The sequence below is a fragment of the Austrofundulus limnaeus genome, unplaced genomic scaffold (genome assembly GCF_001266775.1).
Source record: "Austrofundulus limnaeus strain Quisiro unplaced genomic scaffold, Austrofundulus_limnaeus-1.0 Scaffold24, whole genome shotgun sequence".
NCBI classification, from domain to species: Eukaryota; Metazoa; Chordata; class Actinopteri; order Cyprinodontiformes; family Rivulidae; genus Austrofundulus; species Austrofundulus limnaeus.
In genome coordinates, this window is record NW_013952426.1 from 2537284 (window position 1) to 2561145 (window position 23862).

Consider the following 23862-nt stretch of genomic DNA (forward strand, 5'->3'; position numbering starts at 1 on the left):
TCTGCACCACGGACGGGTGTCTCACGAAGCCAGAATGAAAGTCATCACTGAAGCGACACATTTAACAACTTTTCTCAACTGCAGCTACAGCCTTGCCATACATTAACAACAACATCAATACGAACATAACTGACAACTAAATAAAGCATTTAAATAAAATATATTTTACGCACTGAAATTTTTATGTTTAAAAACTCCATTCTCTTTTTTTTGCCCTCAAGAAAAATCCAGCTCCTCTGTTATACAAGTTCTCACGTTTTTATCTCAACAAGAASTTATTTTCTGTCACCACCTTGAAGATAACACTGAAAGTCCAGTCTGTTCTCTTCTGTACTTTTGTTATAAGTTTTGTTATAAGTTTAAATTTTCTGTAACGCTGAGAWTGTTCGCTTGGCTTAAGACGCTACAGAAATCTAGTTTCCCAGTTCTGACYCCTGCTCTCCGATTGGCCAATGAAATGACGTGAAAATGTTGACGTCTGAGACCAGCTAGCAGGCTCTGGTGTCTTCATCGCAGTGCCTGATTGGTCACTCAGCAGAATCAACGCCATGTGTTTCACTGTCCCRGTGCCTTCGCTGTTTGTTCTGAAGGCCTGGGCAGATTTCTGGACTCTAGCAACGGATGATCAACATATGATTGGATAAAACCTCTAAATAAATACAAGCTACTGAAAGCTGCGCAGCCAGGAGAAAAGCTATGAAACGAAGAGAACAGATGATTCAAAAATAACAATATTAATAATTAATATAATATAAAATATGTTATAATGTAAACTAGTGATTCTGATTGTATTTAGGCCAACAGAGAAGGCTTTGCTGGCCCTGATGGCACTCCACAGGTATAATGTTCTTTGATTAAAGCACTCTGTTTAGGAAYAGCTACGGAAGTTTTAAAGTGTTTTTCCTCCCATCTTTTATCTGAACAAGTTTTTAGTTTGTCAGTTTCTGACACATCTAGACTGCAGACCACATTCACACAGAAACTCGTTCACAGCACAGCCATGCTTTTTTGCATGTGGCTTAGCATAATTTCTAAAAAAACTGTGTTCAAAAGGCAACACGTGTTGCAACAACACATGTAAATCTTGACGCCATGCAGATTTYATCTTTTAACAACTGATTAGCATGGCATTGGATCTCAAACATAAGAAAAATAAGGACAGTTTTTAAGATAAATTTATGATTACAGTCAATGCTACATATGCAAAGCAAAACTATATTCTTTTCCCTAGGTGTACTTAAGTGCACTATTGTGTCATGGCATTTTTAGATTTTAGGACCGTATCATCATTAAAAACACCAAAAAATAAATAAACAAATAAAAAGTGAAGCACCCCCCCCCAAAAAAAAAAAAATTCATAAAATAAAAAATAATAGTAATACATAACATGAAAAAAATACACTTTTCTAACTTTATTTAAATGTTTTGATTTCCCTTTGTTTTTTTTATTTTATTTTTTTATGGTCCCAATTTTAGGTGATTCTCTGCTCAATCCAAACACAACCAGGTCTGGAGCAGAGGAAGGTTGGGCCAAGCTTATACAGTGCAAAAAAATGTTTTGTGATAAAATTGTAGTTTTGAGGCCTTCAGACCAGCCCAAGAAAGCTTGTGAATATGTAGAGTTAAATAAATACCACAAATTTTAAGGGAAATCTTGAAGGACAGTTTCATGTTGTCTATAGAAGAAATGGGAGAAGATAAACTTTCTAGAAACTCAGTGCCCTGAAGCACAAAGCAAAAGCTACACAACGTTTTAAAGACAACAAGGTGAATGTTCTGGAGTAGCAGCATCAAAGTCAAGACCTAAATCCAATTGAGAATTTGGCTTGACTTGAAGAGAGCTGTTCATGCCTGATCCTCACACAGCCTGCAGAGCTTGAGAAGTTTGTAAACAAGAATAGAGTGAAATTCCAGTGTCCAGGGGCCTCGTGTATAAACGGTGCGTACGCACAAAAGTTACGTGCGCYAGATTCTAYGCCCACGTTGTATCAAAGCCAATGCTGCGTGAAAGTGTGCGTATATTTACGCACACTTTTTCACCTGCCMTGAGAATGTGTGGCAGCCACGCAAAGTTTTTCAGTCCACAGTTTTAACCCACAAAGTCACGAATCTGACCTGAATCCACAGAAATATGACTCTGTTGTGTTTTCTGGATGTAAGGAGCATCTGAACACGGTGTCAGATTTTTTTTTAGTTTGAGTTTTTATTGTTTAAACTCGAACGATCATGAAACTGAACCCCGGGACTGAAAATCATTTAACCTCAGACAAGAAAATAGATCAGTCTAAAAATGATCAAAGAACCAGCAGCTGCGCTTTGGGTAGATTCTCGCGCCAGGCGCGCGCGCACCCTCGCCAGCTGGGACGGTGTTCACATGTGTCAACCCCTTTGGACGTTTACCTGTCTAATGAGCCTCGAAAATCTATATTTTTTGCTAAAAATCCGTAGACTACCACTCGGACCCAGGGGTGGGGGTGGGGGTCTGTCCGTGGAGATGAAAGCGCCTGCTKTAGCGAAGGAGCAAAGGAGAGCAGAAAAAGTGGATAACGTGATGTTTRTTTATTTTTTAAAACGTCCATTCAACGCCGTGTTCAACTAAATAGAAACAACTAACYAGGCTTCAACATCACATTCGGGAGATGTCTGTAAATTTCAGGAAAATCTCAGGCTTTGGTTATCTGCGCCACATAAAACAATGACACCCCACTACTTATTTAGACAGTTTTCTCAATCATTCTCCATTTAATTTATATTTTTCCTTCATCTAAAAATCATTTCTGATCCCACAGAGAGGAATCTGAGGAGAATCTCACACGCTGGACACATTGACATCTATTTTACATATTTAAATGGAGGCGTGTCGGGAGGTTTCTCACGTGAGCTAAGTTCCACGTTCGTTGGGATGTATAAAGGAAAGCTGCGCAGGAACATGCATGCGCACAGTTTTATACATCTGAATTTTTTGGTGCGGCGCACTTTTCTAAATTTTTCCAAACGTCAACTTTTAGTGTGAAAGCTGTGCACTCCTTTATGCATGAGGCCCCAGATGTGCAAGACTGATTAAGGCTTATCAACACAGATGAAGGGCTGTCATTGCAGCCAAAGTTGCTTTTACTAAATACTGATGTACTGAGGTGAATACTTTTTAAAGGCACTGTATGCCAGTCCATAAGAGAGAGAAAAATGAAAGCATGAAAGAAAATACAATGACTAGCAAATACACATAGTACACATATGCGTATTTATCTTTCAGTGATCAGTTGCACTATATTTTGTACTAAGTTTGCACTGATGTTACACTTGGTGAATGCTCATTGATCGAAAATATTTCAAATAATCAGTAATCAAACTTTTTGTTAAATAAATAAAAACCTATCCAAATATGTATGTGGCGCCTTCTGGATAGTGAATTTAATGRTGGTGGGATGAGAAGCATAAATATATAGTATACTGACATCCAGTGGCAGATGCTGGTCTTTCAAGAAGAGGAAGCTCAGTTTCGGCCTACATCATAAAATGTGTGGGTTATAGATTGCACCCTCCGTTCCTTTTCAAGAAAATGATCTGTGACCCTGTCAGAGCCCCCATACCTTCCCCCCTCCTCTCACCCGTCTAATCTGTTTTCCAGAGCAGGCTGAAAGCTGCACAGAAATGAACAGTTCCATCAATATTCTGAACTATGGCTGCGCTGGTTTTGGGGACTGGATTCTTCGGGCCCCCTTAAACTCACTTACTCCTCTGGCTAATAAACTTGCCCTATGCAGAGTTTTTTTTTTCATAAACACCATAGTATGTCACAGTGTTGCTATAATATGATTTTTTTGCTTTTTTCCTCTTCTTCCCTTTCCTTGTGTGTTTTTCAGTTTTTCTTTTTTCCTAAGTTGGCGCCACGGCAGGCAGCCTGTTACTGCAACTCCACTGTTTTGAGCTGCTGTAATGTTCAAATTTCCCAACTGTGGGATCAATGAAGTTYTATCTTATCTTATCTTATCTTATCTTATCTTATCTTATCTTATCTTATCTTATCTTATCTTATCTTATCTTATCTTATCTTATCTATAAAATAGATATTTTAGTAAAAAAACAACAACAACAACCCATCTAATTAAATTGACTGTCATCCACCCTGATTTGTAAAGATTGACCTTCCTCATCAACCATCAAAAAACCTTGACCTCTGCTTATGGCTTTGCTTTTTAGCCATCACATTTTGTTTATCAAATCAGTCACATCTCCATTGTCCTTTTTATAGTTTCCAACACATCATCTTCAATGACAGACTGTTTATTAYTATTAGGTGCCACTGAAGCAAGATAGCTAATGTATTTACTTTCACCAGTCAGCGGTCCAGTTTCTTTGACTGACTGGTGCATGTTTTGGTMGAGTTTTCCCATGATGTAGACCAGACAGTTTTCACAGCATGGCTCTCTCAGACGTTTCAATGTTGTTTTTTGTGAAGCATTGGTCCAGACATGTCTGGGTGTCTGGAATTCCTAAATGTTGTTGTACTAGTGCATTAGGGAAGAGGAGGGGAGACACATGGCCAAAGCTTGGGGGGAACTAGAAGAGCAAGGGGGTTTTATTTTTACATTAGTTTTTAAAAGCATCATTTATAGTAAAATAACACTGTTCATATTACTGTTGTCTGAAATTTGTTGGATGTTTCTCAATTGCAAATCTTAGAAATTAATAACATAATCCTTCAATTCGATACATGACACTTCTTTTGGGTTTATTTTGAAGAGACACGTTAGAAGAGACTGCCACCACTAGGGGGCACAAAAGTACAGCAACAGAAGTTCTCCTCCATCAAACAAAATGTAACAGCGGTTTTTTTTAGCCATCAGATGAAGCTCATTTTTATGATCTGTGGTGCCTCATCTTAATATTGAGCAAAGCTGCTGTGACACTTTCTAGAACACATTTAAAAAAACGTGGAGTGAATGTTTCTCTTCTGTGTAAATAAAAAAAGTCTCACTCACAGCTGATCTTTGAATATCTGATCACGAGTGCAGTGAGAGCTATATTTAAAGGTGTCCTGTGATTGCTCACTCAGTAGATGTGTAAAAGCCAGGAGTAGATTGTGTCTGAAATTAGAATCATTTTATATTTGTTGCATACAAACTTAATACAAAGTTATTTTGTCGTGTTTTCAAAACTAAAATGAGATGTTCGTCACGTTATGTGGTGTTCTTTACTTAATGCAGCTGAGTTCTGTTCTTTTCCTCTTTTCATTACACAATGCTTAATATCTGGACTTTTTATGTTCCTGGTTTTAGTTTTGAGCTTGTTTAGGGGATTTCCTTGTTTCTTACTTTTAGTCAGCTGTAGTTTTTGGTTTCTTTGTACATCTTGTATTTTTAGCGTTTGTTTTATGTTTGTTAGCAGGGGATGAACTCTTTGTTTCATTTAGAAGAATCTGGTCTCTGGTATTCTTGGTAGTGTACAGTACTGTTTCCTTACAGCAGAATGTCCGAAGTCTGACTGAACTGGAGCATTTCTACAGAAAGCTTGCATGTTATTCTTCCACATGTGTGGATTTTCTCCAGTCACATGCACCAGGTTGGTTGGTAGACCTAAGAGAAGGACACTTGCATTACTTGAACAAATTTGCCATTGTGCTTAGACGTTATCTTAAACATAATTTTTAGATAGAAATTCTGATTCTGTGCAAGTATAGTTTTGATTAATAAGAAATAATTCATCATAATAGTGAATATCTGTAGGGCATTTTAAATGAGAATATATTTTGAATATTTTACAACATTTAGTGATTATATAAAATGACAAACATTAGTTAAGCCAGTGGATAACAAGAATATGTTTTTCCTTATATAATTTTTTTTCCAAATTCATAAATCTCAGTGCTGATGTTATTGTTATTGCTGACATAAGTCCAATTTATTCCAGTCCAATAGAGAACTGGAATAAATGATGTTCAGGACCCATATTTATGTTTATATTTATTTCTTAGAATGGATTTTTAGACTTAAGTGCTGAAAATTTCTTAGATTTGCTCCTACTCTCAGATTTAAGTGTAAGTGCCAGTTATCAAAATTCTCAAGTCTAAGAATCACTCTTACTCTTAAGAAAGTTAAGACTGCCCCAGAGGACTCTTTATTTATTTAAGTGGTTAAAAGTTGCCATTAGGAGTCTGAGATGGACTGAGAAGACAGAGATCACAGCTGTCCTCCTCTCCTCCTGAGTGTTATTCTCAGTTATAAGGTGTGGAAAACAGGTTTAATCTGAAATACAAAAAGAAAAATAAAAAATAAAAACTGCACACAATGTTGGACTAAAAGGCGGATATTTATGTGTGGCATATGAGGAAAATATTAAATATACTCAGCTGGTGAGTGCATGTGACCCCCCCCCCGCCAAACAAAAAAAAATTACAGTGGGATTGAACTTTTCATTTAACAATCATGCCTCAGACCAAGGTGTGTGTGTGTGTGTGTGTGTGTGTGTGTGTGTGTGTGAAGCAGGTGTTGTCTGCGGACAGTGGGGAGGAGGAGGAGAGAGCAGCTCAACATTACCTCAGGCCCTGAGACATTTAAAAAAACTTTAAAGCTGCTGAGTTTTTGATATAAAAATCTGAGATTTTCGTCTGTTTTCATGATGCACATGAGTACATTTCATGTAATTTACAGACAATCATTGCTTGATAACTGACTTTTACTCTCAGCTTTTAACTAAGAATTATTTTACACTTAAGTCCACTCAGCAGAATTCTTAAGAGTAATTCTAAGAATTTTGATAAATATGGCCCTGATGTTTTGGAGTATTTTTTTTAGGATAGTGGTTGGTAGAGCTGAATTAATCAGTGCAAATTAGTCCAATTGACTGATGCATCTCAGTAATCCAGGTAAAAAATCAAAAGGAAAAAAATGTATAGGTCCTCTGGACGGGTTCTTCTTTAATGAAACGTTTCGTCTCTCTTCCAAGAGACTTCTTCAGTCTGAGAGTTTCAGGCAAAATTCAGGCTTTTAAGTCCTGCCTCCATGTGACTGATACTCACATCACATGGCTATGGTTCACAGGTGACTCATACTCACATCACATGGCTATGGTTCACAGGTGACTSATACTCACATCACATGGCTATSGTTCACAGGTGACTSATACTCACATCACATGGCTATSGTTCACAGGTGACTCATACTCRCATCACATGGCYATGGTTCACAGGTGACTGATACTCACATCACATGGCTATCGTTCACCCTAATTAACACCTATTGTTAACAGAGGGTGGAGTGATACTGCCAATGACAGCGCTGTAGGAGGGGGACAGCTGAAAACGGAGGCCCCCACCTCTGTTTAATGATGGACGGTCTTTCTTTACAAAAATGGCTTCTTTTGCTCCTCTCTCTAACCAACGTTCCTCCCTGTCAAGAATGAGAACATCCTCATCTCTGAAAAGAAAAGAAAAAGTAAAGAAAGACCGTCCATCATTAAACAGAGGTGGGGGCCTCCGTTTTCAGCTGTCCCCCTCCTACAGCGCTGTCATTGGCAGTATCACTCCACCCTCTGTTAACAATAGGTATTAATTAGGGTGAACGATAGCCATGTGATGTGAGTATGAGTCACCTGTGAACCATAGCCATGTGATGTGAGTATCAGTCACCTGGAGGCAGGACTTAAAAGCCTGAATTTTGCCTGAAACTCTCAGACTGAAGAAGTCTCTTGGAAGAGAGACGAAACGTTTCATTAAAGAAGAACCCGTCCAGAGGACCTATACATTTTTTTTTCCTTTTAGTCCAATTGACTTTTTAGAAAATCTATCTAAATATTTATTTTGTTTAAAATAATTAAACAGCTTGCTATTTTGGAGTGATGTACATCTGATATAATATTAACTTACGTTTGAAATATTTAGCACAATTTAGTCTTGTGCTGAGAAGTAAAGAATTACTGTACTTTTGTTAGGAAAAAGTCAATGCACACTGAACTGTGTCAAACACTGATTTCTTCTGATGACTCGGTTCAGTTTGATGCACTTTCTTATCTGTTAGTTCAGAGCTAGACTTTTCAGCAGCTCACTATCACAGCATCATTTTTAAAAGGAATTGCAGCTCTGATCAGTGACACCGGCTCATTTTGTACCTCCTGACTGCTGCAGGAACTGAGTTTCATCAGACTTTGTTGGTCATCCTTTCAGTATGTTTCCCGTTTGAACTTTTTTTCAGTTCCCTTTTTGTAAATTTAAAATGCTCATTTAAACGCTCAAATCGAAACAGACCACAACTCTAATCCTCTAATGACTATTTTGGTGCTCAGAGGTCATTTTGTAAGAGGATGTTGTATAACCATCTGAACAGTATACGACTAAATTTAAAATCATACTTTTTGTTTAAGGTGATTTCATGTACTTATTTGTCTTTTATTGTGGTGCCCTGCATTTATATTGCAATCTGTAATTATTCAAAAGAATATTCTTTACATTTGTGTATAGTAATGAAACTGCTAAAGATTTGCATTTTGCAATTTATGTTGTATGCAAGTTTTAATTTTTGTTGGTCAAAAACTAAAGAAATTAAATTATTTTTAAGTCAAGCCATATGATGTACAGTGTTTTACATATATTGTGTGCATTTGGATCTGAAAGATGTAAAAATGTTCTTCTTCCACTTCTTGCTGGTACTTTCTGCCGCTTTACTCCAGCATATTTCTGACAGATTGTCTTCTATTCTTCTGGTCTTTAAGTACAATACAAACTAAGGTTGACAGAGGTTTATCTAGTTGCCAAACTTTTTTTAATGTAGTTTGTGTCTGCATGTTTTAATTTTTAATTTGATTTTTTTAATCGTTTGCAATGCTGATGTTACACATATTGAGGACTGTGATCAATATCAGTACTGTGATATATCCATACGTTTCTTAAATATTGTGCAACCCTAGTCCAAAGCAAAGCCTCAGCAGTTTCTTGTCCATCTTTTTTTAATTCCATGTTTGTCCAATTATTATTTCAGGTTATTGTCTTTTATTGTTCTAAAAGATCTGCTCAGGTTGGTTTGTGCTTGTTGTGGTTGTAGCAGCTTGTGCTCACAGTGTCTTCAGTTCATGCTTTTATTTTCTTTACCTAATTTTCTGTTTTATCTRCTGCTTCTTTTTTCTACTTTAGTTGTCAGAGATACTCAGACAGGGACCAGATTGCTTTTTTTATAGTTGAATTTTTTTTTCTGTAGATAATGAGTTTCTGTGTTTTGCTGCACAGTTGCCAAAATTATTTAAATGCCACCATAAAAAGTGTATTTGTGTACTTTAGATGAAAATCTTATATTATCTGCATTTGTGATTCAATTTTTTTTCCATATTTAAAAAGAAACAACTGTATTTTATTGGTCCTAAACAAAAGCCTAAGCGTAGTTAGGGGTGCTCTGAGTGCTGCAACAATTTCTTAGTTGTCATTATTTGAATCTGCATACAAAATGAGAAAACTGTCTRTCACAACAAAACAGAACCTGTGGGGTTCCAATCAAGCAGACACACATTGACCCATTAATAATAGACAGAGCTGCTTTGCAAGTCTAACAATATGGTAAACATGTCTTGCAATAATGGATGTTTATTTAGCCTAGTGTGTTGTACATTCCATGTATGAAAACACAAGCTGTCTCACAGCCATACTTGTGTTGTTATCGACATCTGGTGAAAATTTCATGTCATTAGCACCTCTAGTAATATATTTACTGAGAAAAATGGTGACGTGTTCAATACTTATTTTACCYGCTGTATTTCTGCTGCATTTGACTCTGTTSTTGCTGATCAGTTGGGTTGTGGTGTAGTTTTTAAATGGTTTATTTATTACCTATCAAAGTGAAGATTTATGTTACAATCAATGATTGTGCTTCTTAGTTTGTTTGACCTGTGGGGTGCCTCAGGTGTCTGTAGTCAATACTTTTTTTGAGCCCAATGATTCATAAATCAAGTTGTTTTATTRTTTTGATGCTAATGATACACACACTGAACTGTGCTTGAAGTTTGGTGAAATCTTACTGTTAAATAGTTTTTCTGCAATWKTGAACCTAGATTGGCAACGGTATCAATGATGGATAGCAGAGTGTTTTTTTGTGCTGCTCACATTTTCAGCATGTAGGAGCAGTCCATCACCATCCTCAGTGGCTTGCCCAAATACACGCGTCGTAGAAATACAAATATTACAGTGCCAGCTGGCATGGAAACACAGTGAATTGAACTAGCACTAATGTGCTCATATAAATGTAAAATATGTATTGTAACATTGATTTAATATTTTCCCAAAACAAAGTTACCCATCGGTTTTTAGCTGTCTGTAAAATACTCATCAGGTAAAACTTAAGTGTCAAATTTAAGATAAGATACGATAAAACTATATTGATCCCACAGTGGGGAAATTTGCACATTACAGCAGCTCAAAACAGGAGAGGGTGAGATGGAATAGAGAAAGATAAGTAAAAGAAAAACAAAAAACACTATACTTGGAATATATAACAATACACATATACCTAGTACAGTAAATAGATGAATGTATATGAAGGTGCGCATTAGTGATGGCAGTGTAGGTGAACTGTCCAAGTGACTGATAACATCATACATCATGATGTTATACAATCTAACTGCAGTTGGAATGAATGATCTACGGAAGCGATCCGTCCTGCAGTGAGGATGTTTTAGTCTCTGACTGAAGGAGCTGCTCAGCCCACCCCCTCCCCGGTTGTCCATGATGACTGTCAGCTTTGTCAACATCCTCCCACCCACCACAACCACAGGCTCCAGAGGACATCCCAGCACAGAGCTTGACCTCCGTATCAGTTTGTCCATCCTATTCCTGTCCCTTTCGGTACATCCAGCCCCCCAGAAGACCACTCCATAGAAAAGGGCAGATGCTGCCACCGTGTCGTAGAATGTCTTTAACAGAGTCCTGCAGACACCGTAGGACCTCAGTCTCCTCAGTAGGTGGAGTCGATTCTGGCCCTTCTTGTACAAGACATCTGTGTTCATAGTCCAGTCCAGCTTGCTGATGAGGTGAACACCCAGGAACTTGTAAGAGTCCACTGTCTCAATGTATTTTCCCTGGATGTTCACCGGTGCTGTTGGGGGTGACTTCCTCCTGAGGTCTATGACCATCTCCTTTGTCTTGCTGCCATTGACTTGAAGAGTGTTGGTCTCACACCAGCCAACAGTCACTGATGACCCCCCTGTATTCCTCATCATTCCCATCTGATATGCATCCAATGGTGGCGGTATCATCCGAGAACTTCTGAAGGTGACAGTGGTCTAAGTTGTACCTGAAGTCTAACGTGTGCAGACTGAACAGGAAGGGTGAGAGGACCGTGCCCTGTGGTGCCCCCGTGCTGCAGACTACCACATCAGACACAGTCATGGAGCCTCACATACTTTGGTCTGTTTGTGAGGTAGTCGATGGTCCATGCTGTCAGCTGCTTGTCCACTCCGGCTCYCTCCAGCTTCCCTCTCAGCAGAACAGGCTGAATTGTGTTGAAAGCACTGGAGAAGTCAAAGAACATGACTCTCACAGTGTTTCCTGCTTGCTCTAGGTGAGAGAGACATYGGTGCTGCAGGTAGATGGCAGCGTCCTCCACCCCAATGCTGGGCTGGTAGGCGAACTGCAGGAGGTCCAGTGCTGGGCTCACCACAGGACGAAGATGGTGAAGGATGAGCCTGTCCATGGTCTTCATCAGATGAGAAGTCAGAGCCACAGGTCTGTAGTGGTTGGGCTCCCTGGGATGTGTGATCTTTGGCACTGGAACCACTGAGGAAGTCTTCCACAGATCAAGGACCCTCTCCAGACTCAAGCTCAGGTTGAAGATGTGCAGGACCACCTGAAGCTGGCAGTATGGTCGCTCGGCAGTCGACCRGTTGACGCGCCGTCACGTGGTTGTTCGGTGTTTGTTTTTGCACTGACCTTTCATAGTTTCCGAGACACCCCAAGCCAAGTTGCTGGGAAACYCCTCCCGCTCCAGCATACATCACTGCATGGGATTCCTTCCACGGGGAGTGCAATGCGGAAATAAAAAGTCTGCGGCTCTTCACTCGACGTTTATCAACAAACTGGTCCCGGGTTAAGCTCCAAAGTTTTTATCAGTCAGATTCCACTATGAAAAATGTCTATTTTATCCCCTTTTATGAGTTTTTGGCCATTGACTGTCTTTAAATCGCTCCTTCCTGGTACAACAGTCGGCTCTGGAAGCGATCACTTTTTTCTTCCTTTTTTTCCTTTCTTTTTTTGAAGCGAGTGGTTGAAGCAAAAGCAGCATCTGAGCGCCTTCAGCACAAACAAAACTCCCACGAACTTCTGACCAATCACACCATACAGTTCGAATGTGTTCTTATGTGGGAGGGGGGTGAAAAGTTCGACACGCAGGTTGCGACAAGAAATGCCGACAATGCGAACAGAAGTGACACAATTTTCGTCATAAAACTGCGACARTTCGGCACGATTTCGGCAGTTCGGCAGCAGCATGCAGGAGCCTTGACAGAGCTGGTCTACACAGTCTCTGATCAGTCTGGGGCTGATTCCATCCAGTCCTGCTGCCTTCCTGGTCTTTGTTGTCCTTAGCTGACTTCTCACCTGATCAGCTATGAGGTGAATGTGAGGCTGGGTTGGAGTGGGAGGTGGGGCTGTGTTATTTGATTACCAACCTAAATTTGACAAACGTTAAATCTGGTAATTTGTCCATTTTCCTTTCAAAGAAATCTAGCAAAAGTACATTATATGATGCTGGTCAGACTATTGTGACTATCTAAGCTAACATTCTTGATTCTGGTTGAAACATTCATCTGAAATACTCCTCACCAAAACCCTGTTTTCTTCACTCCAGTTTTTAATCTTTTTAAACGAAGGTCATTTAATAATCAGGATTCAGTTTTTTAAAGTTTTATCTTGTTTATAAAACAACAAACAATCAGGCTCCTACACTCTTTCAGGACTAATGTGGTCTACTGTAGTTCTTCAAGTCATCAAGGCCTTTTAGTCGTTCTTCACGTACAATTAAAAACATGAGGGCAGTGTGCACTTTCTGTCCTGACTACTAGACTATAGAACAGTCTTCCTCTGGGAGTCAGGATGGCAAGCTCTCTTGAGTGCTTTAAATCACAGCTGAATACCAACCTTTTTCTAAGTACTTTCGAGTTTAAAGGATTTGCTTTGGGACCCTCTGTTTTCTGTAAAGTGCTTTGTAAATTAGTTTTTAAAAAGTGCCATGGAAATAAACTTTACTGTGACTATGAAGAACACCAGATAAGAACAGAAGGTGTTCACAAAGAAGAATGTTCAGTTCAGATTCTGTTTTCTTTCATCAGTTTGGTGTACATTTGAATATATTCCATTTGTGTGATATTGAGAGAAGGAGAAATTTTGAAACTGCTTGTATAATCATTCCTTATTTATTTTCTTCTCTTGTGTCTTGACAGCTCCTGAATGTGTTTATTACATATTTATAGATAAAAAAATCAAATCAAATCAAACATTAAAATAGACCTTGAAATTAAAAGAGGTACAATAAAAGAAAAAAAAAAAGTCACATTTAAGATCTTTAAATCACATTTTCATGTCATTTTTGGTGTTGAAGTCATTGAAATCAAACATGGCAGCTGTCACCATCACAACTCATTGGAATGTTAATGTTATTGTTAAAGTTGAGATGAAGACCATGTTTAACGTGAAAGATGTAGGATCCTGAACATCACTCACATGAGCCAAGCCTCTGGCATGAGTGAATTTGATGCAACTTTGGACTTCCACTCCTCCCAGGATTGCCTAATTGGCTTCTCTTTCAGCTCCTCATGTACATACTGTAGTTGTACATACTTAGCCAGTGGGATAGAGCTAGAGTTGTGGGCTTTCATTTCATTTTCAGTTTTTGCTCTTGTTAATTTTCTAAGTGTCTGAACAGACTCCCTCTGTGCATGTTGAAGCTGCTATTTTTTGTTGGTTCTTTTTCTTTCTAATCCAGGATCACATTGTGGATGGTAAGGTTGAGTTTTTAACCTAGTTTTGTTTTGTCATCTTTTCATCAGTGTTCAGCGTGCTGTGTATGATGCACKTCCTAGGGCACTTTTGAGTCCCGGTGGGCTCCTGTAGCGTAGTGTTTGCATATGTGTGGTTTTATGAGTGAAACATTGAATGGTGGCTATATTTGGTAACTGTATTTTTCCTGCTTTAACAGGGGTGCTTTTTATTTTTGCTCGCTGAATCTCTGAAGCAAGACATGTTGAAAACAAACTGATTTACAGTCTTCAGCTGACAACTTAAGCTGATGTAAGTGTTTTTTTTTTATTTTTTGTTTTTTTTTTTTTTTGCTTCTCTCTGTTTGTTCTCTTGGAGAGAGTGGCAGCGGGGTTTTTTTTTTGTTTTGTTTTTATATATAGGAGCTAAAACAAACAGTATAATAGGGCTTGTTTTAGCCCCACTTTTTGTCATGTTCTCTCAAGTCCTCCTTAAACTTTTATTTTATTTCTTCTCTGTCGTTTTATTTTTATATTTTGGACTTTGAAAAGTAACATTGTTAGACAAACATTGTTGCTTTATTCTGCATTCCAATTGTCCTCGGAGTTTGGAATTTTGTTCTTCCGAGTCATTAATATCAACTGGAATGCCCCCTAGTGTAGTGCTAGGTGGTATACCAGTTTGTACCAAAAAACGTTTTTTTAATGAAACAAATTTTCTGAATACATACATACCAGTTTAAAAACCCTGAACAGGTTTGAAACATTACGTCAAGCCCACCAGTAAACTGTTTCACAGGGGGACACTATGGTACATAAACTACTCTACTGAATTGTGAAAAGCCCAGGGGAAGTGGCTTTGTATTGTTGCTGAGTTGACTGGTGCACAGAGGCAAAGTCATCTTAAGTTTTAYTAAATAATTACAAAAAAAGAACTATAGACCCAATTATGATCTTTGCTCAACCCTCCTCCTTCACGACCAAAATGCGTGACTACAGTCTACAACCAGGCAGAGAAGAAAAGACATGTAGGTGGGGGAACAAGCGATACAGACAGAGGTATAGTAAAATAMAAAAGTCTATAGTTTCTGTGCTGCAGAAAGTGTAAATATAGCTGACCATAGTTTGCTGATCAATAAGCAATGTTTTTATATTTTTTTATCAGCTGAGCTTTGATGAAAAGAAATGCAGTCAAATATCATGATACCAATATAATTGTTGAATACTGTGATATAAAATTTGATTCATACCATCCAGCACTACCTAGTGTCATAATTTTGAGTCAAAAAGTTGGTGCAACATGACCATACCCGATCACACCTGAGAGTGAAACTCTTTACTTTTATGTTTTTTTAGCAATGTGTTATTTTACATTAAGTCAGCCCTTCTTGGAATTCTTTATAGTGATTATTAGGCAATATGTTTTGAGGCTGTTTGTACATTCAAATTGTGCATAGCGACAAGCACTATTGTTGTAAGTGGTAATGTTGCATTGTTCCGTAAGAGCAAGAAATAGAAACGCTTTTGTCCGACGGTCTGACAAGCTGGAAACTGGAAAATCTTTCCAATCAACTGATGTCAGTCTGACTTTACAATTTGAAATWCTGCTACAACCGCAACACAGAATTAAATCACTATTTTAAGTGTGCAAACTCCCACATCAGTACCAGGATGCAAAGTTCTTTTAGCCACAGTTCAAGTTATCTTCAGATATTGGCTTAATATAACTGAGAACACAAACATGTAACAGTATCACTTGAATTAGCAGGCTATTGATATGTTTGTCAAACCGCACATGCATCAAAATATTACTGAGTTAATTTAGTAAATCATCAGTGAAATAAAATGCATCCATGTTATTTAAAGGTGTCACCTTTACAGGAGATAAACTAGTGGAGAAAAAAGGAACAGAGRCCACTGTATTTGTCCTAAAGATGGTATTGTGTCTCAGGGGTCTTTGGATCACTGTAATTAATCTCAGACACCTGTGCTGATTAGTTTGCCAGGTGAGCTCAATTAAAGGAAAACTACTTGAGAAGGATGTTCCACATAATTAAGCAGGCCACAGGTTTCAAACAAAATGGGAAAGAGAAAAGGATCTCTTTGTTGCCAAACAACATCAGATAGTGCAGTGCCTTGCAGTGTATTTAGTTTAAAAAAAAAAAAAACAACAACTTTTCATTGGAGGCTTGTTCAATAAAATTTGATTTATACTCTAATAGTTAATGACTTGAAAATTATATGATCATTTGCATTGACCGTTTAGGATCATCTGAGAAAAATATCACTTTGTAGAAAAGTGTAGTTCAAAAATGGAAGTCTGAATAATAGCAGAACCCATTTGGATTTATTCTCAAAACTTTATTCTCCTGTCTAACTCCAATCCGTTTCACAGCAGTACACAGTAGATAGGCCTCAAAAACCACAACATCCAAAACACAACATCCCAGATTGTCCCAGGCCGCACTAAACAGACTGTACAAAACTAAAAACACTTCTACCCATAGCATAATGATTCAACCTTTTAACCTCTYCAGGCTCTCCCTSGTTCCACCCCTGAAGGTGGTAACCTTTATGTCAGAACGTAACCAGCTTTTGTTGATACTAAAGAGAAATTGCATTACACACTCCAACTCTCATTCTCTATGGCTGCAATGATCAGAAAATGTAAAAATGCAATACTGCATCTAACATTCAGGTAATCAGTTACAAAATTTCCTTCAACTTGCACAATCATTTGGAACCTAATTTACCTAACTTACCTAATTTCCCTCTGGGGTCATTAAAGTATTTTTGAATTGAATTGAATTGAATTGAACACGGTGTTTTTAAATCCAACCTCAGTGTTCTTTTCCCAGTCTGGCCGTCATACAGCAATGTGCCGGCTCAATGTTTCCCTAACAGTTAATCTCTGCGCACAAAAGGGCACTTTGYTGTGGCAGCTGCTTGACTACAGTATGCAAATATCTTACTACATGTTCTTTTGAATGTCTTTGCATCCCTTTTAACTGATCACATAGAAGCTATTTGGTCAACTTTTGATTTACCTATTAGAAAGGTTGATTCTGTCTAATTTTTTATTGCATTAAAAACAGCAGTCACATTTTTTTAGATTGATTTGAACACAGTCAAGGAGACAAGTAACTTAAAAAGTGTTGCCCCCCCTCTCTCCCCCCACCACACCATCTCTTCTCTCCACCCCTCTCTGCTTGTCACGTGTTCTTTTCACAGCTTAGAAAAGTTTCTGGATTAGGGCAGAATTAACACAAAGCACGGACGCCACTCCAGCTACACTTGCAAACGACACAGACGAAGGGGGGGACCGTGACAGAGAGCCTGACGTGACGGGGTGAAGGCACTCGAGCGAACCTCAGGCACCTCACAAAACTTCCAACTCTGATAAGTGAGAGACGGACGGGTCCCATCTAGACTGAGTGAGAAGGCAGCATAGAGGCAGAGGATCTTTGCCGCCAGGGTCCTGAAGGATGGAGGAAAAGCAGTTTGCTGGGATCCTGGTGAGTTTTTACTTTGTTCAATGAACAAAGCACCGACACACACACACACACACATGCACATACATACTTTTAAAAGCAGTAATATTTAGGTGCAGCCACATCTCAGCTGATTCAGCTGTGACACACGTGGGATGCAGCTGCTGGAGTACCAATTCAGTCACTCTTTGCTGCCTCTTTTATAGCCAGCTTGTTTAGTTTCACTGCATAGTTTTTTACAGGTTTCCCAACAAAATGTCTGCCTACATGCTCTCATTGTTTTCAATTGTTTTTTTTTTCTTTTTTTATGAAAGAGAAAACTAGTGAATCACAATTTTTCAGAAAATTATGGCTCCTTCTCTTTATTGTCAGTCTCCTGTTCACCATGTCCTAAACGTTTGTCAAGTTTGTCCTCATCTAGGACCTCATCACTCTACCCCACATAAATCAGAAATTTGCCCCAAACTAAAAAGTACACTTTTTTTTTCTTCTCCTGGTAAGAGATGAGGCCAAAAGGTAAATGGGTTTGTGTGTCGGGCCTTGCACTGACAGTGAAACTTCAAATAGGGTTTTGGCATCATTGACAGTCAGGTCACTTCTCCCTCCATCTGTGCCCTCAGTCCAAGTCCTTCAGTCCGTCTTAAGACGGTGATGGGGAAAAAAAAGTCTCTGAACTCAAATTCTCGAATGACATTCTGACTTGTTTGAAGCATTGCTTTCCTCCCCGGTGACATTTTTTTTTCTTGTGTATGTTCAAAATTTTTCATACAGGTTGAAATGCACACAGACATTTTAAAGTTAAGAGAGGCACGTTATCAGTCATGCCTGCTCTCTTCTTTTGCTTCCTGTTGGATGTTAGAGATTAGATTCTTGCAACTTTTTGTGGGTTTGTTGTTGCTGTCAAGTTTCCAGTTTAGAAACAGACTGACAATTGGTTGTCAAAACAGCGAGATACAGCTGGATTTGTTGTGAAAATGCAAAAGTAAGTAACCATTTTTTTTCAAAGAATAGCTTTGATTATCTCAAAATAACTTTTCTGTTGATCTCTGTGCACACAGTGTAAAGATGTTAGTGCTCCTGAAGAGTCACTGTTAGAAATAAAGTTTTTAATGAAGAAAATAGTCTAGGAATCACTGGGAATTAATTGATAGTTTTTGGAGTCCCCTTATACCCTTTCAGTGCACACAGTCATCAAGAGTGACTGAGCTTTTACAGATTAGACAGCATCTGCTTTTTTCCCCTATTTTTCTTTTATCAAACGAAGCTGCTGACTTTAAATTTGTAGATTTCTTTTGGATGCTTCCTTGTAAAATGAGGACATTGTAGGGGTAGACTTCTGATTAGTTCTCGTTACCTGCCTGATTTTGCATCCAATCTTGATCTTAGCTTTTCAATTTTTTGCATGCACACTAGAAATCGGTATTCACACATTTTACTAGAGGCCAACAGAAGTGAAGCCTCTCTCTTGTTTGTGTTGTGGTGGTTTGCAAGAAGTTTGGCTCACTACTGCTAATTTGTGGTGGCAGTTAACATTTGACAACTAGCTGTTAAAGGGAAAAAAACCTCTGTTAGAGACAACATGATAGTCACAAACTATTCAAGATTTATATTCTTATCTGTAATGAGCAGTTTTAAATCATACCCCATTCCTAATTACAGTAACATCTGCACCCTTTTGAATTTTTTGTAGACACTCAGCAGTTGGAGGAAAGTAGCAGCCAGTGTACTGTCAGGGATGTGAATGCATCAGAAAGTCTTTTTACTTCCAGGAGGAAATATGTATTGCAAGCATTTGTAGGAAATCACTGCAGCTTCCAGGGCTGTGTATTAGTAATAATTTGGTGATACAATACATCATGACACATACAGCGGGTAAAATAAGTATTGAACACGTCACCATTTTTCTCAGTAAATATATTACTAGAGGTGCTAATGACATGAAATTTTCACCAGATGTCGGTAACAACCCAAGTGATCCATACATACAAAGAAATCAAACCAAAAATGTCCAGAAATGAAGTTATTTGTAATAATGTGGAATGGCACAGGGAAAAGGTATTGAACACATGAAGAAAGGGAGGTGTAAAAAGGCATGGAGGAGTGAAAAGAATTATCAGAAGAGTTGATCAAGAGCCAAGGACCACTTGTGGAGAGCTTCAGAAAGACCTGGAATTAGCAGGTACGTTTGTTTCAAAGAAAACAATAAGTAATGCACTGAACCACCATGGCCTGTATGCACGCTCACCACACAAGACTCCACTGCTGAAGAAACAGCATGTTGAAGCTCCTTTAAAGTTTGCTGCACAACATTTAAACAAGCCTGTGTAATACTGGGAGAATATAGTCTGGTCAGATGAGACCAACATTGAACTGTTTAGATGCCAGAATACACATCATGTTTGGAGGTCAAATGGCACTGCACATCAGCCCAAAAACACCATACCAACAGTAAAGTTTGGAGGTGGGAACATGATGGTGTTGGGCTGTTTTTCAGCATATGGTACTGGCAAACTTCAAATAATTGAAGGAAGGATGAGTGGAAAAATGTACAGAGACATTGATAAAAATCTGCTTCCATCTACCTGGATGATGAAGATGAAACGTGGCTGGACATTTCAGCAAGACAATGAGCCCAAACACAAAGTCAAGGAAACTCTCAATTGGTTTCAGAGAAAGAAACTAAAGCTGCTGGAATGGCCCAGCCAATCACTTGACCTGAATCCAACAGAAAATCTATGGAAAGAACTAAAGATCAGAGTTCATAGAAGAGGTCCACGAAACCTTCAAGATTTGAAGACTGTTTGTGGAAGAATGGGCCAAAATCACACCTGAGCAATGCATGCCACTAGTTTCTCCATACAGGAGGCGTCTTGAAGCTGTCATTGACAACAAAGGCTTTTGTACAAAGTATTAGATAAATTTCAGTAAGTGTGTTCAATACTTTTTCCCTGTGCCATTCCACATTATTACAAATAACTTCATTTCTGGACATTCATGGTTTGATTTCTTTGTATGTATGGATCATTTGGGTTGTTACCGACATTTGGTGAAAATTTCATGTCATTAGCACCTCTAGTAATATATTTACTGAGAAAAATGTTGACGTGTTCAATACTTATTTTACCCGCTGTATATTGTCATTCTGTAGGCAAGGTGATATACAGTATTGTGATATTGACACGTTTTTCTTCAAAAATACACATTTTAAAAACTCGGCATAATATTATGTTATTGATAATATTAATTTCTTATAAAAAAAATATGGCCAGCCACCACACTAACTATATCCTATACCTTGCTCTAAAGTTCCATAAATGGATGGAATGAGAAATGAGGCTGCTACAGTCTTTTACTGTCACATGGTACCTAAGGGGGTAACGCGAGTACCCCAGTCATTTCAATGTCCTCAGTGTTTTTATATGGTTGTTGCAGTACTGTCCCTTGGGGACCCCCTTCAGCTCTAGTCGCTAAAGGCCTACCTGCCTCCTGTAACATGATGGCTGAGCTTGCAGGCTGAAGTAGGGAGAGAGCGTCCCAAAAAGCTAGACATTCAATCTAATAAGTGACAGCTGGCAACCCTTCCTCAGTTTGAAAGGCATCAGGTGTGGGTCTAATTCGCTCAGATTCTGCCATTGTTTCTTAAATCTAATGTTTATTAATATTTCTAATGTTTGAGCTACCATTTATACGCTCTTGCTCTTTAGAAGTGGAGGAGCCAAATGGCTGGCTGACAGCTGCCAACTAGCAGCTGGAAGCTAAATTGCAACATAAAAAGGAAGTTTACATTTTAAACCTTAATTAAAAATAGATCCAGCGCTTTAGAGAATTGATAATGTATCTGGAAATTAAATATTGTGATATTTCAGTGCATCAGTGTTTTCTTACATCCCTAGCAGCCTCCATATCAGCAAAAAGCAGTGAATTTATATACACCCATTGTGAGATGCTGCATATTATTGTGGTATGGCGCCGTCCATCTGTCTGTCCATGGACAATTTCTCGTCCGAGCGCTAAATTGATTATCTTAAACAAAGAATTGTCACACTGCACAGCTGGATACCTTCATGAGTCAAAGACTTGCCCTATTTATTTCAAGGCCACAGGGTCAAAGTTACACATGACCTATTTGTTAAAAACCTTGTCTTTGTTCCAACTTGACATCTGCACAACATAGTCACAATGCATGGAACACAGAGTTTAAAATTTCTTTCTGTCCATACATAAGATGGTACACAATAAGTTGTCTATGGTGTAACTCCACAAGGGATAGAAAAATTCGTAAAAGGCTATGGCTTCATATTGTATCATATTTTTATTAAGACCACTTTTACTAAAGAAATCTTGAATGGAACTCAAGAGGTCCACTACTCTGACAATTAAATGGTTTGGATAGGCTGATAGTCTTAAAAAGGTAAGTTCTTTCATGATTTTATGTTCTTTATTTGAAGGGTTTGCTAATTTACACCATGGACAATGACATCAGTGAAACTCTCTCACACAACCACAATCATATATGCTCAATAAAGAAATGTTCAAGTAGTCGTTTGGGGTAATTCATGCTTTCGATTATAACTACTCTAACAATTTACTGACCTGCATATTATGTATTGTTGGCATTAATCTTGTTTTTATTTTGTAAGCATTTCTATTGCTAAAATACTTATGTTTAGGTATTTTTCTTTAATTTATGTAGATAAACAAAGCATCACAAACTCCCTGAGTCACAGCTGCCCATGTAGAACCCTTCACTTGTGATGTGTAACTTCTGATGTCTAGGGCCCTTGTTTTCAGGACAGAGATGTCAGTTGTGGCTGAGAATCATTACCAGGGAGTCAAACAAAGCGTGGTTCTCTGTGAGGGAGAGCGTACCCTGATAAAATCCTGCTCCCATCGCCAACTGCCACTCTGTTTTTCCTTCAACTCCACCCTCTCTTTAACATCCTTTAACTGCCTGTTCTCCCTCTTCTGCACCCGTCATTTCACACAAACAACAATTTGGACTTGACATTTCACCAATTTTCGCCTCTTTTTGAAGATTTAAAAAAAACAGCCTCTTGTTCTTCCTCTTCATCAAATGACTTGTTTGAAAGTTCCTGCACTTTTAGTCGAGTTGGATTTACTCATACTTGCCCAGATGGTTGGTGGATGGACCGGTCACTATAAATCTCCACACACACACAAGGCGCTAGCTTCCTGCTACCGCTCGCCTTAGCCGGTAGCCTTCTGCCAGGACTCCTTCCTTCCAACTTAAACGTCCTGCTCACTTTTAACACTCAGAGCCTCTCATCCCCTCAATCTTGTTGTCTTTGACTGCCCTGGAAGCCACCACTTCCACCAAGCGGATGAGCAGATGGTGCCCTGGCACAAGCCTTCACCGTCTCTTTGTTTTTTCCTTAGTTACTTCTTTCGCACTTGCGGTCTTTAAAATGTCTTGCTGTTGAGATGTATGTTGCGGGATGTGAGGGTAGGTGGAGAAGGAGGAGGAGTTGGACTGCCGTGTTACTTATTTGTCCGCTCAGGGCTGCATTCATCTGTCAGGCAGTTCAGACCACAGCTGCTCCTCCATCACCATCAAGGCCAAACAGGCATGGAGGTCACAGAACTCTGGACTTTGATCAAAGTCCATTGGCAAGCCTTTGACTCTTAACATCTGATTCATAAGATTTTAGATCATTAGTAAAGCTGCTTAAGTTTTAAAGTTTTGAGTAAGCAATAAAATGAAAACCTTTTTTTAAAAAAATACATGTTGCTTCATATTCAAAGATTTATCAGAGGGATTTTTAGAAATTCTTTGCCGTGTATTTTTCAATGTTTGCTTTTCTTCTTTCTTGATGCCGCTCACGTCCAGTGTCAGTCTCAGGTGTGTAGTGGTGAATATCTAAAAATGTAAGATTTGCATTCACCTTTTTACAAGAGGGGTTTAACTTTTCTTATTGAATGAAGTACAGACTGCTTCAGTTTTTCCACAAGGATTTAAAATGAGTGTTACACCTGGTTATTCAATTCAATTCAATTCAAAAATCTTTTATTGATTCCAAAAGGAAATTACATAATTAGTTATGAATCACTTCAGAAAATATTCCTTCAGTCCAACTTTGCTTGCGTGTGTGTCTACTTGTTTTTACTACAGAGTGAGGACCATTTCTGCCATAGTTACTATCAAAGTGAGGTCTTTGATATAAAGTGAGGACCTCTTCAATGTCCTCACTTTGTTTGCAGCTCTGCTGTGCTTTACTAGTTAGGTTTAGAGGTATGGTGTGAATTAAGTTTTGGTTCAGGCTAGGGTTAGTTATAGACCAATAATGGTTAATTTTACGGAAAATGTCTGGGTTAGGCATAAATACAGTTACAAAAATGAATAGAAGTCAATACAATGTCCTCAGTTTGATGCATGTGTGTGTGTGTGTGTGTGTGTGTGTGTGTG

At 38.6% G+C, this 23862-nt stretch overlaps 1 protein-coding gene across 1 annotated transcript in view; it reads left to right on the forward strand.

Annotated features, from left to right (window-relative positions):
- slc6a9 (solute carrier family 6 member 9) overlaps positions 1 to 23862 on the forward strand; it is a gene marked incomplete at its 3' end in the record, with an annotated part of 99051 nt that overhangs the window by 10246 nt on the left and 64943 nt on the right. The window contains 1 exon segment of the mRNA XM_014004493.1: positions 17179 to 17462. Coding sequence (XP_013859947.1) covers positions 17433 to 17462 — 30 coding nt within the window.